General features: G+C 46.8%; 1 protein-coding gene across 1 annotated transcript; it reads left to right on the forward strand.

The window, feature by feature from the left end:
* Nucleotides 1-295: 295 nt before the first annotated feature.
* On the forward strand, nt 296-19163 carry LOC145714927 (arylsulfatase L-like). Its single transcript, XM_081794456.1, has 11 exons — nt 296-422; nt 1435-1479; nt 2999-3148; nt 3917-4038; nt 5244-5366; nt 7907-8330; nt 9752-9888; nt 12944-13078; nt 13791-13953; nt 16060-16181; nt 18719-19163. Exons 2-11 carry the CDS (start codon nt 1457-1459, stop codon nt 19075-19077), a joined length of 1758 nt encoding a protein of 585 aa, XP_081650582.1. The 5' UTR covers nt 296-422; nt 1435-1456; the 3' UTR covers nt 19078-19163.
* Nucleotides 19164-20156: the final 993 nt, after the last annotated feature.

The raw sequence follows: 20156 nt of genomic DNA on the forward strand, positions 1-20156 counted from the left end.
CCGGTTGGCCGCTTTGGAGGGAGACCCAGCACAGAGCCCTGAGCTGTGGACAGAGGTCAGGAGGTTGCCACCCGCTGGGGAACGAATGAGTCACCGGCCCCCGCGGGAGCCTTGTGCGCTGCCCCCCTGGCGCCTGGCGTGTTCTAATGAGTAACAGAAGGTCTCCTGTACCAACAGGCCGCTGGCCACGGCCCGGCCACTCTCTGCACAACCGAACTTGCTTCTCCTCCACGTCCTTGCTGTGGCTTTGAACGGACTGAGACGCTGTGCACATGCGTGCGGCCGGCCGGCCGGCCGAGGAGGCCTGGGCACTGGCGGCCACCTCAGGACAGTCCCGCAGGACCAGCCGTGCCCCCTGCTGCACCGCCAGCCGATCCCTGAGGTCCAGGCGGCCCGGCCCCCAACGGAGCACAGCCAGCCAGGTAACTGGGAAGCCCACAGAAGCGTGAAAGTATCACTGACTGGTCCCCCCCACCCCATCTCTCTCTCTCTCTCTCTCTCTCTCTCTCTCTCTCTCTCTCTCAGACACACACACACACACCGCTGGGGTGATTGCAAAAAGGAACCAGATTGAAAGGAACCAGAAAAATCATGCAGAGGTGGGGAAGCATGGAGACGGGATTGTGAACGGGTCTCAGAGCCTGTGGACTCGACGTGGCTGGGATCCCGGAGACCGGAAAGCGAGCTGGTTTCGGGAGCAGGTCCAGGCAGAGCCGGGAAGGCAGGCTTGCTGTCTGGGGTCTGGAGGACAGCCGGGAAGCCGCGTGCAATTTCTTCCCACCCGGGGAAGACACTGCATTGAAGGGTTTTTCTTTCTCTGTGTCCTTATCTTTTAAAAAAAAAAATTGAGAGGGGCTCTTAGGTGGCTCAGTCGGTTGAGCGTCCGACTTTGGCTCAGGTCATGATCTCACCATCTCCGAGTTCGAGCCCCATGTTGGGCTCTGTGATGACACCTCGGAGCCTGGAGCCTGCTTCCGATCCTGTGTCTCCCTCTCGGCCCCTCCCCCACTCACACTCTGTGTCCTTCTCTCTTTCAAAAACAAATAAACATTAAAAACAAACGAATAAATGAAAAGACCGGGCATCTACGGTTCGTGGGGCGAACAAAGCTGACCGGATCTGTAAACGTTGTTTCAGTGGAAGTCCGTGACACCCAGTCACGTTCCAAAGGCAGAGTGGGGGTAGCAGCCACGTGGGCAGAAAAGCCCCAAGTATTTATCGTCCTGCCCATGACAGATGCACGGTGCACATTCTTAACACAGCGTTCAGCTTCCTTAAAGCCTTTCTGACAGAGAAGACCATTCTTACGAGTTTTCGGTAGCTGTTTTAAGGTTTTCTGGACACGATCCGAGCGAATCAAAGTTTCCCGTTCGATAGGTAGGTACTATCTTACGTGTTGAACATCGTTATTACATACGTCCTTGTTTCTTACAGGAAATACGAGCGGAAAGAGAACATGTTACGTCTGGAGCACGCTTGGTAAGGTAGAAACACGTGCAGTCGCCAGTCTTCTGTTTGCGTCTCTACCTTTCTTGACGCCCCCTCGCTCAGGACGCACTGATGGAGCGCTCTGGCACACCTAGTAATTGGGGTTTATATCGCTGTCCCACAGTCTGCAATCTGGGGGCCACTCGAAGGAATTCTATTCCACTTTTCCCAAACCGCGTCGTCTGGTTTTCCGGGATGCCCACACCGCAAATCTTCTTTGGAGACTCAGATCCCATGTTGATTTCATGGCCCCGGGGATTGGCACACGCTTGTCCCTCTGTATATGCACCTACCCACAGAGACTTCCAGAAACAGGAGGGCCCCCACAGAGGCCCCGGTTATGGTAGCGATAGTGGTAGGAAAGGCACCACCCCCCCTGCCCCGTGCCAGTCTTTGGTAGTTCCACATTCATGCTAGAATATACTGCGACTTTTCATAGACTCAGAATCACCAGATGGCATTGGTGAGCTTTTGCCCTGACTTGGGCCCTGACTCAGTGGCCCAGTTCCCACCAACGGGCCGCAGAGACCCAAGTTCAACACAGTTTACTTGTTTAAAGAAAAACGAGGAAGAGGCAAAGGCAGAGAGTTGTAGCTGTTCTGGGGACCTGATCCAAGCCACAAAAAAGGACTTTCCTCAGTCATGGTATGAGTCCTAATAACAGACCCCAGGGCTTCCAAAGACAAAATGTTTACCCTTCAGATAAAATCATCAAGGGCCACCTGGGTGGCTCAGTCAGTTGAGCGTCCGACTCTCGATCTCAGCTCAGGTCTTGATCTCACCGTTCAGGAGTTCAAGCCCCACCTCAGGCTGTGTGTGGACAGTGCAGAACCTGCTTGGGATTCCGTCTCTCCCTCTCTCTCTCTTCCTCTCCATAATGCTCTCTCTATCAAAATAAATATACAAATGTAAAAAAATAAAAAATAAAAAACCATCCCTCTCTCTCTCTTCCTCTCCATAATGCTCTATCAAAATACATATACAAATGTAAAAAAATAAAAAATAAAAAACCATCCCTCTCTCTCTCTTCCTCTCCATAATGCTCTCTCTATCAAAATAAATATACAAATGTAAAAAAATAAAAAATAAAAAACCATCCCTCTCTCTCTCTTCCTCTCCATAATGCTCTCTCTATCAAAATAAATATACAAATGTAAAAAAATAAAAAATAAAAAACCATCCCTCTCTCTCTCTTCCTCTCCATAATGCTCTCTCTATCAAAATAAATATACAAATTTAAAAAAATAAAAAATAAAAAACCATCCCTCTCTCTCTCTCTTCCTCTCCATAATGCTCTATCAAAATAAATATATAAATTTAAAAAAAAATAAAAAAACCATCCAGAAGGTGAATTGTTTTCAACTTTAAAACAAAACTCAAATACCTGAGAAATGTAGTCAAACCCTTCCACAGCACGATGCAATATCCAAGTCCCCTAGTGACGCCCCTACAAACGTCACTATTTAACTGGAAAGCAGCGTTAAGCTTTCGTTGGTGCCTTGTCTTGCAGGACCTGGCTAGCTGTGACAGTCGGCGCACTTCTGGGTGTGACGCCCTCCGCCAGCAGGGATCTATCTGGTTCGCGTCCAAACATCCTTCTTCTGATGGCAGACGATTTCGGCATTGGCGACATTGGCTGCTATGGCAACGACACCATCAGGCAAGGATCTGAGAACGGGTCCTCTGGCGTCTCGATGAAAACCCCACTGACAGGGGGTCAAACCTTTGACGTGTGCAGTCCGGACCTTGACCGGATTCCGCACACGTCCGTGCCACGCCCCCTCGCCCCTCGTTCTGCCCTCACCAGCGCTAACCCCAGCTCAGATGCCTCCTACGTGTGACTCCTCATTTCACTTTGAAACGTGGTTTCTATCAGCACAGTCCATGAGGGACAGTGTCCAAAGATTCATTGGTGTTGCGTCTAAGTCAAACACCAGGGCTTCCTCACCCTCCACTTCCGTCCATCAAGTCAAGCCTACCCAACCATGCATGACTTTTCCCGTGCTCCCCTCTGGAAAGCCCTGCTTCGGTCACACAAATCCATGCCCCCGTCACCCCAACATACCTCACCACACTCACCTGTCATCGCTAGCCCGTCTCACGTAGAATGACCTCACTCCATCACCTGGGTCACATTCTAACTGCCCTTGGGCACTGAACTCAGCCAACACCAGGAAGTGTCATCTGAATCCCACCCTCGAGTCCCAACGACAGCGTGCGGCTGCCATGAGGTCGAATTTTCAGGTCCTCTCATGGTTCACGTGACGTCCAAAGTTCTGGCCACTGCCTTTTGGCCACTCCCAAGAACATCTTGCTGTGCTAAATGGTGACGGGCTGATTTTTCTGTGAAATATGTAGCAGTTCTTGTAGACAAAAAACTCGTGTGTGTCTTTGTTCAGCAACAAAACTGTTCGTGTTTCTTCTGCAGGACTCCAAATATTGACCGCCTCGCACGAGATGGTGTGATGCTCACCCAGCACCTCGCGGCCGCGTCAGTGTGTACCCCAAGCAGGGCTGCTTTCTTAACGGGCAGATACCCTCTCCGATCAGGTCTGTTCTCCCTCATGTCTCACCATGGCTCTGGAGAAGAGCGTGTTCCCTGTAACTCCTCTAACGCAGGTATTAAAGCATGGGTCCACTGGTATCGTGGGGAGAGAATAATCTGATATCGCCATAGTTTTACCATCAGATATAGAGCCCCACTGATAATGACGTGACTCAGATGGGGTGTTTCGGTAGGGAATAGACAAAAAGTTGGAAGTCTGTGTGATGTTCTTGGACGCTAAGGACGAAGAAGGTCCATATCAAGGGTTTTCCCCTTTGGTTAAAGCCAACTGATTGTACACGTCAACCGTATCTTGAAAGGCCTTCGCAGCACCATCTGAAGTAACGGGCTGGTGTTTGAATAACGACACTGGCCTGGCCATGTGACATATCAAATGAACTGTCACAGACCCTCCTGTATATGGGTCTCTGGCACCCTCTCATGTCCCAGGGAAGAAGGAATCCTGGCCAACTTAAGCTGAAACACCCCACCTGTCTTTGTTATGGCCGAGAACTACGTATGTTCCCCTAGTCTCCTGCGGAGTCAGATGCATTCTCAAAGGTTTGGAAAATCTCAGACAGAATTCTCCAGGTCCCCAAAAGGTGATCAGTGGGAACTATGTTCACTCTTTGAACCAGGTGGATCTTCCCTAGTAAGACTGAGCTGCATTGGTGAAAATGGTCTAGGGGGCATAGAGCACCTTCTAAGTCAGTGGTTTTCAACTGTATACTTCAGAATTTCAGAAAAATGTTTAACCTACCTTTTGGAACACTCGTGTCCATGCCTTGGGTATGTCAGGGCTGGTAGGAATTATAGCCGTGGCTCCCTACCTTGCTGGCACATTTGAATCATCTAGGGCGTCTTGCAACCCACCCCAAATTCTACCCCCAACCAACTGAAATCAAGCTCTCTGGATTGACGACCAGGTTTCAGAATAGTTTGAAGCTGCTCAGATGATTCCAAAGTGTAGACAAGTTTGAGAACCCCTGGGTTATATCAAGAGTTTGGTGAAATTACAAAACCAATTTTAACTCCCCTTCCTGTGTCCTTTCATCCTCTTTGTGTGTATAACCTGCACACAGCAGCACAGTTAAGTGTTTTCGCTAATTGTTCAATTAATTTTTCACTGCCTGTTTTACATGCAAAATTAACCATAATGGCAAATGTCGATGTGTGATGGTAACACTTCTTTGAAAATGATTCCTCAAAGGTATGGTTTCCAGTAATGGTTATCGTGTTCTTCAGTGGACGGGAGTATCTGGAGGGCTCCCGACCAATGAGACAACGTTTGCAAAAATATTAAAGGACAGAGGCTATGCCACTGGGCTAATAGGTATGTGCAGTTTTTAAAGTATTAATCACATTACTTTTATATGAAGAGGATATTCAACCATAAAGCTTGCAAATTACGTGGTCATGACACACTGGGATCGTCCACCGGACAGAAAGCTCCCTCCGTGCATGCAGGAATGACCTTAATACCTGCAGGTTGCTTCGTGCAAAGTACATGCTCAAGAAATGTCCGCTTAATGAAACATCTAGCATGTCATACTATTTGCTGATGCACTGTCACAAAAAAATTAGAAAACTCTTTTCTAATGTCACCAAATGACCAACAATTTCCCCCTAAATTCCGCTTAGAAATGTGCCTCTTAGTACATTCCCTCTCTGCTTCCATAAATACCATGCTTACTTTTCTGTATGTCAACAAACCATGTCATGTGTAAGTACAATCAGGGACAGCAGTTTCTTGAGAGGGGACCAAGCTGTCACTATCGTTATCATCTTATACTGATAATTTTTATTAACAGTGCCATTTATTGATCAAAAAAAAGCAAGACCACCTGATACGCTGACCATCAAATCTGATAGGCTCTTTGTTGTTTTGGGGACAGAAGTCTACCCACATGGAACATTCCTTGGAAAATTGATGAGGTTTTCTGGATGGGAGGCACCACTTGGGGTGGTGGGAAGATACACAGGCCTCTTTGTCAATACCCTAGTAGTGACAGTAGAGAATCTAAACACCTGTCATTGGTTGAACTTGACAGTTGTGTTCTGTAGAAGCTAATGTCCACCATGACCCTGACCATCATTTCAGTGCTTTAACAAAGAGAGGGACAACCCCAAAGTCAAGAAATCTTTTCCCCACTGACTACAGCAGATTGCATTTTCTTTTTTTTTTTTTTTTTAACATTTATTTATTTTTGAGACAGAGAGAGACAGAGCATGAACGGGGGAGGGTCAGAGAGAGGGAGACACAGAATCTGAAACAGGCTCCAGGCTCTGAGCTGGCAGCACAGAGCCCGACGCGGGGCTCGAACTCCCGGACCGCGAGATCGTGACCTGAGCCGAAGTCGAATGCTTAACCGACTGAGCCAACCAGGCGCCCCCAGATTGCATTTTCTAGAGCAATCTGAGCATCCTGTGCCTTCCTTATTGACCTACCAGAGACCTTTGCAAATTCAGCCACAGTAGATTGAATAATGCTCACCAGAGATCATGTCCTACATGCTGGAGCCTGAAAATATTACTTTCTATGGAAAAAGGGTCTTTGCAGATGTGATTAAGTTGAGGATCTTGATATCACCTCACACCTGTCAGAACGGCTAACATTAACAACTCAGGCGACAACAGGTGTTGGCGAGGATGCGGAGAGAGAGGATCTCTTGCATTGTTGGTGGGAATGCAGCTGGTGCAGCCCCTCTGGAAAACAGTATGGAGGTTCCTCAAAAAACTAAAAATAGAACCACCCTACGACCCAGCAATTGCACCACTAGGCATTTATCCAAGGGATACAGGTGTATCCTAGTTTCGAAGGGGCACAGGCATCCCCATGGTTATAGCAGCGCTGTCAACAATAGCCAAAGTATGGAAAGAGCCCAAATGGCCATCGATGGATGAATGGAGAAAGATATGTAGTATATTTATACAATAGAGTATTACTCAGCAATCAGAAAGAATGAAATCTTGCCATTTGCAACTACCTGGATGGAACTAAAGCGAAATTAGTCAGAGAAAGAAATATCATATGACTTCACTCATATGAGGACTTTAAGAGACAAAATAGATGAACATAAAGGAAGGGAAACAAAAATAATATAAAAACAGGGAGGGGGACAAAACAGAAGAGGCTCTTAAATATGGAGAACAAACAGAGGGTTACTGAAGGGGGTGTGGGAGGGGGGATGGGCTAAAAATGGGGAAGGGGCACTAAGGAATCTACTCCTGAAATCACTGTTGTGCCATATGCTAACTAACTTGGATGTAAATTTAAAAAATAAATGAAATAAACATCACAGTTATGTTCACAAATGAAAAAATAAAATAAATAATAAAATAAAATAAAATAAAATAAGGATCTTGAGAAGACAAATTGTTCTAGATGACCCACGTGGGTCTTATGTGCAAGGACAAGGGTCCTTTAGAGAGAGATGTAGAGAGATATATGACACAGAAGGGGAGAAGGCAGTATGGCCAGAGGCAGAGATGGAAGGGATATGACCACAAGTCAAGGAACACTTGGAGCCTCCAGAAGACATAGAGGCAGGAAAGATGCTCCTGTGGAGCCTACAGGTGGAGCACAACCCTGTCACCCCTTGATTTCGGGCTTCTGGCCTCAGAACTACGACGGCACAAATTCCCGTTGTTTTAAGCAACCACGTTTATGGTAATTCGTCACAGCAGCCTAGGGAACAATACGGCCCCTAACGCTGCCACATGAGGTCCGGGTCCAGGTTGTGCTTCAAATCACAGTGAGCACTACTCACACCCGTCTGCTGTCCTGCCCTTTTTCCGCTCCCAGCAGAGTGCCTGGAATGTGGCGAGCACACGATACCCACTAACCAATGACCCAACTATTTTGCCTTTCAGGGAAATGGCACCTGGGTCTCAACTGTGAATCTTCCAACGATCACTGCCACCACCCTCTCAACCACGGATTCGACCATTTCTACGGAATGCCGTTTTCCATGATGGGAGACTGCATCCGCTGGGAGCTGTCAGAGAAGCGTGCAGGTATGGAGCGGAAACTCAACGTCTGCTTCCAAATCATGGCCTTGGCTGCCCTCACGCTCACCGCTGGGAAACTCACCCACCTGACGTCAGGCTCATGGACTCCAGTCATCTGGTCAACCATGGCTGCCATGTTACTCTTCACGACCTCGTATTTCCTGGGAGCCCTGATTGTTCACGCAGACTGCTTTCTGATGAGAAACCACACCATCACTGAGCAACCCATGCACTTTCCAAGGACGACGTCTCTTATTCTCAAAGAGGTCTCGTCCTTCATCCAAAGGTGAGCATCCAAGGAAGGGTTGGCTTCATCCTAGGGCTCTGGTCCATGGTGAAAATGCATTTTGAAAAGTCTTTTTCTATAATGAGGATAAGACCAGTGAAATCACCGTAGCCCAGAAAGACGTTTTTGGTAAACTGTGTCATAGATGATGTTCAGTTGAGCCCCACTTGAGTCAGTCCCATTGCGTAAGCACCCGCTGATCACCACCGGCCGTATTTAACTAACAAAACAAACTGAAACACCCGTAGATTTACAATAAATTCTAAATATTTTTAAAGCTCTATCATCAGAACTACATTGTCCTCTTGGTAACTCTATGCTAAATGTGAGTTTGAGTAACAAGGAACTTACTATGTCAGAGCCCAGAGGGACTTGATGAAAAGCTATGCCAAACAGAGGTGGTTTCTATGCTCCCCAAGGGTGTTCCAGTAAAGTGGGGGCAGGGGGACCCCTGGTGAACCCCAGTTCACTTGGTGGTGATGAGGTTGTGATCATGTTCCAGAACATTCTTTTCATGGAAGTGCCTAACGTGAGTCTGAAATGATGTTGACAGTACAGTTGACCTTGAACAATGTGGGGGTTTTGAGACCCCCACACCATGTGCTGAGGAAAATCACGAATAACTTTGACTCTCCCAAAACGTAACTGTTAATAGCCTATTGTTGACTGGAAGTTTTACTGATCACATGAAGAGTCGATCAACACATTGTTTGTGTGCTATATGTATTCTATGCTGTGTTCTTACAATAAAGTGAGCTAGGGAAGCCCAGGTGGCTCTGTCTGTAGAGCATGGGACTCTTGATCATGGGGTTGTGAGTTTGAGCCCCACGTTGTATATAGAGATTACTTAACAATAAAACTTAAAAAAAAAGAAAGCCACATATGCAATATCACTTTATCCTATACACTAAGGATTGAGGTGGGAACCTATACCGACATAATTGAATGAAATAAATAACTGAATTAAGTAAACTCCAGCCACCTGGAATTGTCTTACCTTCAGATCCAGAGGCACATACACCTATAAACTGCTAAAAACCAGGAAAAAAAATACGTGTCATATCTGTGCCATTTTTTAAGTTTCTTCATTTCTTTTTGAGAGAGAGAGAACCAGCAAGGGAGGGGAAGAGAGAAAGCAAGAGAGAGGATCCAAAGTGGGCTCTGAGCTGTCAGCACAGAGCCCGATGTGGGACTCAAAGTCAGAAACCGTGAGATCATGACCTGAGCCAGAGTCAGACGCTCAACCAACTGAGCCCGCCAGGCGCCCCTCAACAGACTTTAGAAGGGTGACGCCATCACATTAAACACTAGCAGGTAGACTTCTTTAAGGATATGATGATCTAGATCCCTATTTTGCGTCTTCTAGGGCCTCGGTCTCTGCTTTACGTAAAAGTAAACCCAGTCGTGTTATTTATTCTCAGAAACAAGCAAACACCTTTCCTCCTCTTTGTGTCCTTTCTACACGTGCACACCCCTCTGATCACCACCGAGAAGTTCCGCGGGAAGAGTGTCCACGGGCTGTACGGGGATAACACGGAAGAGATGGACTGGATGCTGGGTAAGTAAGTGCCTTTTCCCCGTGCAGACTGGATGGTTGCTTCTCCGGAAACAGCAGCAGGAAAGGAGATGAATGCAGACTACAGACGGAAGAGGCAGTGTGAACAGTGCGATCTCATTGCACAAGAAGGCTGCGAGCGATTGTAGCCTTTTCATCTCTCTGATGGCTTTGTTTCTTCTCGTCACACTGTCTTAGGTGGGTTGATGTTGGATTTTCCCCCAGGAGAACAGAGCTTAAAATCCCCATGGGGTAGGATTGTCTTGCCCTGTTCTCCCAGTGCATCCCCTGCGTTTGGAATGATGCCCGGAATGACAGAAAGGGCACATTTGTCCCATGAGTACATGGACACACACACACACACACACACACACTTCCCTGCTCCTCACACGAGGATTCGGGTCCCCTCGGGCTGACGCGCCGGTGGACGGAGAGGGCCAAGAGATGCAGAATGATGGGAATCAGATTTTAGGAGAAAACGTACTTTAAGCAATTCGCCGAAAACATCACCTTGGAGGAAAATGTATGACTTGAATGAACTGTTGGAGAAAATAGTGACGGTTGTGAGACCTGTAGGCAAAGATTGATGTCACATCGCGTCCCCCCGTGGGACTTTGTGATGCCATTTTCTTCAGGGCGAACTCATTCACCATTACCACTATGGTCCTTGTGTGGAAAAGATGAAAAATGACTGGAAAATCCAGAGTCGGATGGCCAACCAACTGAGCCACCCAAGCACCCTGGATATTGAGTGTTGAAAATGGAATTCACCATGTCACGGTTGGGGGAAAATCTGCTAAATGAATGCATGTGCAGGTGTATGTACTCGAACACTTACTGAGTGATAGAATCTGAAATTCTACAGTACAGAGCTAAGAACCCCCTAAGTCCATCAAGATAAGGAACCCAAGGTACATTTAAGGAATCTTTTCTATAGCCTTAGTGCCTCTGTGTTCCAATTTCAAACACAACCAAACCACAGTATGATCATTTAAAAAAAAAAAATTTAAACATTTATTTATTTTTGAGATGGAGAGAGACAGAGCATGAACGGGGGGAGGGCCAGAGAAATAGAGGGAGACACAGAATCTGAAGCAGTCTCCAGGCTCCAAGCTGTCAGCACAGAGCCCGATGAGGGGCTCAAACTCACAAACCATGAGATCATGACCTGAGCCGAAGTTGGTCACTCAATGGACTGAGCCACCCAGGCGCCCCTAAAAAATTTTTTTTAACGTTTATTTATTTTTGAGAGAGAGAGAGAGAGAGAGAGAGAGAGAGAGCGCACAAGCAGGGGAGGGGCAGAGAGAGAGGGAGACACAGAATCTGAAACAGGTTCCAGGCTCTGAACCATCAGCACAGAGCCCGATGTGGGGCTCGAACTCACGGACCGCGAGATCATGACCTGAGCCGAAGTCGGCCACTTAACTGACTGAGCCACCCAGGCACCCCGGTAAGATCATTTTTTAAGTGAAAATAATTGTCCTCACGTAGAGAGGCGGAGGACAAGGGATTTTTAGGACAGAGAAACTATTTTGTCAGTTACTATAATGCCACATACATGGCATTATGCACTTTATCAAAAGCTTTAGAATGTACAACACCAAGAGTGAACCATGGTTTAAACTGGAGACTTCAGTTAATAATCGTTTATCAGGGGAGCCTGGATGGCCCAGTCAGTTAAGCATCTGACTCTTGATCTCAGTTCACACCATCATCTCACATTTGGTTGAGTCTGAGCCCCTTGTCGGGCTCTGTGCTGATAGCGTGGAGCCTGCTTGGGATTCTCTCTCTCTCCCTCTCTCTGCCCCTCCCCTGCACGTGGTCAATCAGGCACTCTTTCTCTCTCTCCCAAAATAAATAAACTTAAAAAAACAAAACAGTTTATCAGTATCCCTCATTGATATGACTCAACTTCTCTATAAAACCCAAAGCCATTCTAAAAATAAAATCTATCCATCAAAGGAGGGGGGTTCAATAGAGCCACAAATTTAAATATCTTTGTCCAAAACAAAGCAACTGAACACAAAGAGACGGCTGAACAATGAGTGAAAAAAAGAAAAAAAGAAACAAAAATAGCGACATGGTTCATTTAAAGCTACGTGATTACACTCCCTCCAACCAATTAAAATGCAGAGATCATCAGACTGTATGAAAAAGCAAGACTCAACCCAAAAGAGATACTGGTTAAATATAAAGAAACAGATGATAAGGTAGAAAAGCCAATAATGGGATCTCTTTGGGACCATAGTCAACCTCCATGACACCCCGTGCTCATGACAAAGCAAGTTGGAAGTTCTGTCTATTGTTAGGAAGAAATAAGATTTCCTGTTGAGGTAACTGTGAGAAACTTTGAGCCACACTGGTAAACTATTCTCCATTAATGGACATATATCTCCAATGCCATTGTCAGCCTGCTTCTTAGACCCTCTTGGTCTCTTTCCTTTTTTCCTTCTCTCCCGTGTGTGTGTGTGTGTGTGTGTGTGTGTGTGTGTGTTTAGTTTTTTTTTAAAGTTTATTCATTTTTTGAGAGACAGAGACACAGAGCTTGAGCGGGGGAGGGGCGGAGAAATAGAGGGAGACACAGAATCCGAAGCAGGCTCCAGGTTCCAAGCTGTCAGCACAGAGCCGGACGTAGGGCTCGAACCCATGAACCGTGAGAACATGACCTGAGCTGAAGTTGGATGCTTAAGCGACTGAGCCACCCAGGTGTCCCCTGTTTTTCATTTTTCGTTTTTGTTTAATGGAAGCATGGTTGACTCCATAATCTTCTTTTGCCTCCTTTTTAAATTTTTGCTATTTTTCTTCCTATGCAATATATTCTGTGTAGCTTGCCTGAAGCATGTTGGAAACAGAATGGGGTGCATCCGAGGGTGTATATGAACCTTGGGTCGGTGATGCTCAGGATAGCATGACTACACTGGCGTTCGCTCCCATTCATGTGCTAACACTAAAGGCTTATTCTCATGGAGAGCTCCAAAATACTCCACCACGCACGGAAGACTTTGGTTTAAGACGGCCTTCCCGTTTGACTGGCTCACATGCCGTCTATTCTTTGCAGGGAAGATCCTTGATACTTTGGACACGGAAGGCTTGACCAACAGCACCCTGGTTTATTTTACGTCGGATCATGGGGGATCTTTAGAGTCTCGACTCCGAAACAACCAGTATGGCGGCTCGAATGGAATCTATAAAGGTAGGGAGAGTCCCAGATCCTTGTGTCTGGTCTTTATCTCCACCCTACAGTTCCCCACCCTTCCCTTGGAATGGGGCCATGCATGTCAAGAGAGTCACCAGAGACTCTGCCTTTCTATTCAGGGTAGAAAGTATAATTTGTCATACTGAAACTTGATTTTTTTTTTTTCTTTTGCACAACGCTGTGGTTTCGGTAGAATCACAGAATTATGAAAACATCACCACCGCTCAATCGCAAAACACAGTCAATTCCTCAGAAAGAAACTCAGTACCCATGTGCAGTCATTCCCGGGTCCTCCCTGTGCCCAGCCCCTGGCAACCACCAACTCTTTCTCTGTTTGCCTCTTCTAACCAGTTCATGTAAATGAATCGTGCAGTACGTGGTCCTTGACAACTGGCTTCTTTCAGCGAGCACGATGCCTCTCCCAGGTCCGCCCACATCGGGGCACGTGTCAGTGCCGTGTTCCTTTTTATGGCTAAGCTTCCACTGTGTGGAGGGGCCACAGTTTGATTACCCATTGATTGAGGGAGGGACTCAGGAATTAGGCAATGCATCCAAGGAGGGTGGGTACCCGTGGTGGCCACATCATATGCAAACTAGAATGCTATCAACCACAGACATATCATTATCAGATGTACCCCAAGGATTGTAAAACACACTGCCCAAAAAATACGGCCCGATCACATTCTTTTCTGTTCGTGTTTACACACAGGTGGCAAAGGGATGGGGGGCTGGGAAGGCGGCATCCGCGTCCCGGGGATCTTCCGGTGGCCTGGGGTGCTGCCGGTCGGCCGAGTGATTCACGAGCCCACCAGCCTGATGGATGTTTTCCCCACCGTGGTCCAGCTGGGGGGCGGTGAGGTGCCCCAGGACAGGTACCTAACAGCCCAAGGAAACTCAAGCAGCTCAGTTTTGCATGCAGACAAACGTGTATGTGAAATGTCATTGTCACTTCTGCATTGCGTGACATGCCCGTGATATCAGTTTCTGGGAAAACACTCCAGGCCCCCCGTTATGAGCTATTAGGATCAGCTGTCCGCTTCATTTGATACACAGAATGTTTATTTCCCTTCTCCTGATTCATAAGTGGAGCCATGTTATTATGGTGGCCATTGAAAAAATCTAACAATTCATCGTGGGAAATTACTTTTCATGTAGTGTGGTAGAGATTTTGTACAGATTCCAATTGTTTTGTCTTAAAAATTATAGAGACTTTTTGGGGAAATAGAAAATAATATTATTTCATAATCTAATTAATTATGTATATAATCATAATGATGCAAAAATATAAGAAATATATGATTCTCATACAATTATAAATTGATATATATCATGTCGATCTATCTATATGTAGATCTATTGATATGTAGATTTAGATATGATTTAGATACATTTTCCATATTTTATGCATATTCATGTAAATACATGTATATTTAGACATTTTTCTGAACAGACAAAAAATTTAATGCCTTCATGGTATTTTCTTTCAACCATCCCCTTATAATTTTTAGCCTCGCTTTAAAAAAAATACTGTCTTATCATGTTATTGTCTGTCATGATTACCTCCTTATTAAGAATCCCCTAGAAGGTGAATTCCTGAGTCAAAGCGTATGGCCGTTTACAGATAAATCTCTTCGTGTATTTTGTCAAAATTTTCCTTAGGAACCACAACCAGACATATGCAAGATGTCTACTTTAAAACATAACAGAGCTAAGATAAATGTAAATTTTGTACAGGTAATTTATATAAAATTACTCATATGTGTGTATACAAATATACATATATGTGTGTATTATAATTTCCACCATTTTATCCCTGGAGAGGTTGAGTATTTCATACCTTTAGTCAACATTCTTCTGTTTTTTCTTGCATTGAATATCATATCTCTGGTTGGTTTTTTTTTTTTTTTCTAACTGGGTGCTAATCTTTAAATTAATTTCTAATTTATCATTTGCTTTAAAAATAAAAATTTGACATGTATTTATGTGTATATATGTGTGTGTATATATACACACAAAACCAATGTTATATATTATATGTGTGTGTATATATGGATATATATAAGGATACACACATGTACAAAACCAATACTATATATTATATATATGTGTGTATGTATATAAGAATATATATAAAGATATATATATGTTTATGTGTATATAAACACGATGAAGAACATTAATGAAACTAGAGAAAAAGATCCCCTTTCCATGGGCATCTGTCAAAACCTATCCTCAGTATCGGTGATTTACATATGACCCTCAAGATTCTGAAAAGTAATCAAGACAATTAAGAAAAATCAAGAAGGATCGCTGCAGTTGTCCATAAAGTCATTTGATTACCTTCAAGTATGGGGAAAGTTAATGGCCCGATACATCCACTCAACTTTACCGCTTTAGGAGTGGTGGGCAAGTCCCAAAGAAACACAGACCGGTTTCCCACCCTGAAGCAGTGGACCCCGTCACTAGGACATCAAATGCTCAGGGCCATCCCTGCAAATCACAAGTAGTGGGTTTCAGCTGTCTCCTACAAAGTGTGGAGAAAATGGAACCAGAGTCCCTAGAAGACCTCAGTCCTGAGTGGGATGGAGTCACACCTTGGAAACCGGAGAAGACAAGGAAGGGAAGAGGGAGGAAAACCCAACAGGTGGGGCTAGGGGAGGGAACACAAAAGCAGGACAAGCGGCAGGCAAGGAAATGGTACTCAGTCTTGATGAATGCACCGTAGGCCGCAATGGCTTAGAACCCAGCACAGTATAAAACCAAAGAGACAGGTCACAGAACCTTCGGCTTACGTTTGCATTCCTAACAAGGTCGGTCTGGTAATAGCTGGATCCTTGGGGATACTTTAGCCAAAGGTGATGTTGGCAGACAAAGAATGGAGGCACCTGTCCCAGTGCTTCCCTAAACTTGCTAAGGCTCGAGCATGCCTTCCGTGCATCCTTGCTGCACCCCTGAGTCCCTGTGCTCCTCGTCTGCAGGGTGATTGATGGCCGGGACATGCTGCCCTTGCTGCTGGGGACAGCACAGCACTCGGATCACGAATTCCTGCTGCATTACTGCGAGAATTTTCTGCACGCAGCCCGCTGGCACCAACGTGACGGTGAGTTCTCTGGAACACGGAGTCATGTCTTGGCTTGTACTCCCATGGCTCTGCTTCACACGAGCCCTTATTATCCCTCTCTTGACAGTGTTTTCCCCTCACAGCTTCCGGATGCAAGCGGTCAGTCACCTTATCACCATAGTACCATTGTTTAGGGGATTTCATTTGGCCTTCCAGAACACAGGTGTTCTAGTCTGCCTCTCATCTTTGAAACCTGTGCTCTTAACCTACATTGGTCTCCACCTGTCCCAACCACCTTATCTCAACGACATGATTTCATCCTCGTAAGAATCACAAGTTTATGATATAAGCAGCAACATGCATACCAAATAATTTTTGCATTTCAAAACTTCCTGGGCTATTTTGGCCCAACTGGCCTTTTAAAAGAAGTCTAAAATCATTTGCAAGGGCTTTTTTTTACTGTTTATTTTTTTTACAAATATTTATTTTTGAGAGAGAGTGCAAGCGGGGAAGCGGACAGAGGATCCAAAGTGGGCTCTGCATTAACAGCAGCAAACCCGGTGTGGGGCTCGAACTCACGAACCATGAGATCATGACCTGAGCTGAAGTTGGATGCTCAACCAGCTGAGCCACTCAGGATCCACTGCAAGATTTTTTTTTTTAATCCGATGGGACTATGATTTGGCTCTGCATCCCATGTATAAACTGACTCTGAGAGAAGGTTGGTTATCTTTACAATATCAGATTTTCCTGACTGAGTCACATTATGCCCCTCTACTTAGTCTTTTTGTTTAAAAAATATTGATTTCATCAAGCACATTGTTCCCATCCCTACTAATTTCATTGTATTTTAATTGCCTCCATATTTCTATGCATCTGATCTCCATCATCACTTAAGTGGCATTGCTAAAGGTTTTCCATTGTTAGAAATTTTTTGTTTAATTCAGCTCTTGCATTTACTGTAGAACTGTTAGTTTTGAATTTTACACACAATTGATTTCTGCTGCCACCTTTGTCTTCTGGTAACAGGGTTTCATTCATTTGAGTTACTTTTCTTCATTTCTATTTCCCTTCTATTACTCTTCTGTGCCTTGACATTTTCTCCTCTCTTTTGGATTTGCCCTATGGATTGATTGGATTTGTGACTTTATGATTGCATAGGTTTTGTGTTTCTTTTCTTCCTCCACTGTTTGGGAAGGACTGTATCCTTCTTGTGATTTAACTGTTATCTTTCCATTCCTCAAAACCATCCTCTAGAAGTCTCCAGCCATTGGAATCAAGGGTGAAGGAATACCTCTTGGGGTCTCCCTTATTTGAGGAAGTTACCATAGATTTTTTTTTTTTTTTTTTTTTTTTTTTTTAGTGTTTAGTGTTTTAGTGTTTAGCATTTTTTGGAGAGAGAGACAGAGTGTGAGCGGAGGAGGGACAGAGAGACAAGAAGAAACATAATCTGAAACAGGCTCTAGGCTCCAAGCTGTCAGTCCAGAGCCCGACACGGGGCTCCAACTCGTGAACTGTGAGTTTGTGACCTGAGCCAAAGTTGGACGCCTAACTGACTGAGCCACCCAGGTGCCCCCTATAACATACACAGTTTTCAAATATTTATTTATTTTTGAGAGAGAGAGAGAGAGTGAGCAGGAGTAGGGCAGAGAGAGAGGGGGGCAGGATCTGAAGAGGGCTCTGCAGTGACAGCAGCAAACCCAATGACGGGTTCAAATCCATGACCGTGAGATCATGAGCGCTGAAGTCAGACACTTAACTGATTAAACCACCCAGGTGCCCCTAGACTGTTTTCTTTAAACGTCCCTCCCTTTTCATCCATTATTTTCCATATTATTGTAATCTACGTCCAGGCTCAAGTTTGTTCTTTTACATTGTGGCTGCCCGTTAATGACCTCTCATCTCACAGTAACTGGGCGAATATCTCAATGTTTTTTCAAGGTCAGTAGACAGTGGGTGATTCTGGGAAGCCAGTGAGGGAGGGTGCTGTTGAAGAGGCTTGAACGTTGGGAATACGCCCCCTGTCTACTGCCCCCGCCCTGGGTTATACATGGCTTCTCCAGACTCGCTGTCGGGATACACGCATGGGGGCCTCCCTCCCAGAGCAGCAGGAAGCCGGGAGGACAGGCTGTGCAGCTGGCACAACCCAACTCTGGGCAGGAGGCCAGTGCAGCGACCTCCCCGGTCCCTCCTTCTATTCTTTCAAAATCCCTTCCTGAGGCAGAACTAGGATGGGTGCCCTCCCAGAGAGGAAGGTTGGTTGCTATAGCTTGCCCCCTCCTTTCTTCCTCCCTCCCTCCCTCCCTCCCTCCCTCCTTTCCTTTCCCTAGCTGCCCAGCACCCTGGAGCAAGCTTCATGAGAGCAGCTAGTGCCCTTGTAAGCCTCTGAGCATCCTGCCTGGAACTACCTACCACACAAGGAACTCACTCCTTTGTAGCTTTATTGAGTTGCCCAGTCTGCCCCTCCATTCATTGCATCAGACACTTGGGCTTCTCCCAACACCCGTCCTCTGTCTCCACCTCAACTCATCCTCCTTCTCCAGGTCAACCCTCTGAGATTCGTGTCCTTCCCTCAGGAGGAAGACTGTGGAAAGTCCACTACATGACCCCAGTGTTCCACCCACATGGAGCTGGCGCCTGCTACGGGAGAGGGGTCTGCCCGTGCTTCGGGGACCAAGTGGCCCATCACGACCCACCTCTGCTCTTCGACCTGTCCAGAGACCCCTCCGAGGCGCACGCCCTCACGCCGGACACGGAGCCCGCCTTTTACCAGGTGATGGACACGATCTCACGCGCCGTGGAGGAGCATCGCCGGACGCTCAGGCCAGTCCCAATGCAGCTGGACGCGCTGGGAAACATCTGGAAACCCTGGCTGCAGCCGTGCTGTGGCCCGTTTCCCCTCTGCTGGTGTGATCGGGAAAACGGCCAAGCATAAGCGCCTCCAGGGAGAACCAGGTCCCCCTTCCAGATCCCTGCAGGTCTTTGCTGGTGGAATTAAACCTCCCCTAGCGGGTTAAGTTATCCATTTGTGAGGGCAGACTAGTTTTGCGTCTCAAAACAGGAAGTTATAAGGAAGAGGCAGCCGGGTGCAGTCACCAGTAGGTAGAAGGAGCCATGGGGGGTTGGGGGGGTGTTCAGACCACCCACAACGAAGTGGGGAGGAGCAGAGCCCCCCACCCCCACCCCAGGGACTTTCACCCACAGACCTCAGTGTCACCCAGAGGAGGCCACTCTGGCCCCATCAAGAGCTCCGGATCCCAGCGGAAGGGAGGTCCGTGCCAAACAGATTTTCAGGCAAAGAGCAGGTGCGCACCCAATATAATCAACGACCCCGAAAACGTGGGAGTCGGGCCAGTTCAAAGGGCACAGGCGGATCATTATTCTTGGTGAACAAATGCCCCAGTGATTTAGGGACACCCAGAGTTTGGGGGCTGTGCTGAGAATTGCACGTCGTTCGGCTCCGTGTCGGAAGGTCACTGCGCGATGAGCAACCTCCCTTGCTGGCTGGCTTTGCACCGCACCTGCCCAGGACGGGACACCGGCAGGACGGGGCCTTTACTCCAGACTCCGTGCGCAACTACCTGTCGGTGCACACACACAGACACCTAGTCCCCGCCTGTGACCCTCCCCTGAGCCCAGCATCTGCGAGGAACCACGGAGGACGCAGCTTAAACCACAGAAATGTATTCTTTCAAAGCTCTGCAGGCCGGAAGCCCCCCAGCAAGGCGCGGGCAGTAGGGCAAACTAGGCCCACTCCCAAGCTAGCGGGGAACGTTCATTCCCAATTCCTATCGGCCCCAAATGCAGAACTGAGCTGGAAGGATAACACGGGAACTAAGTAGCCCCGCTCACATTCTCCACACCCCCCCCCCCCCCAAACTTGGACACAGAGTAGGAGTCTGCGTCCAGGACCCTGGCATTCACAGCCTGCCTGCCTGCCTGCCCGCACGCCGTCAGTCCCCAGACCTTTCCGGAACTCGCTGGAAAGCGGGGGTCGCTGGCCGAGGCCTGCCG

The sequence above is a fragment of the Panthera onca genome, chromosome Y, assembly GCF_046562875.1.
Source record: "Panthera onca isolate mPanOnc1 chromosome Y, mPanOnc1 haplotype 2, whole genome shotgun sequence".
NCBI classification, from domain to species: domain Eukaryota; kingdom Metazoa; phylum Chordata; class Mammalia; order Carnivora; family Felidae; genus Panthera; species Panthera onca.

Coding starts and splice junctions, on each gene's coding strand:
- LOC145714927 (XM_081794456.1), top strand. CDS start 1,457: ATGTTACGTCTGGAGCACGCTTG. Junction 5,367..7,906: donor CTATGCCACTGGGCTAATAG/GTATGTGCAGTT, acceptor TTTGCCTTTCAG/GGAAATGGCACCTGGGTCTC. Junction 16,182..18,718: donor CCGCTGGCACCAACGTGACG/GTGAGTTCTCTG, acceptor TCCTTCCCTCAG/GAGGAAGACTGTGGAAAGTC.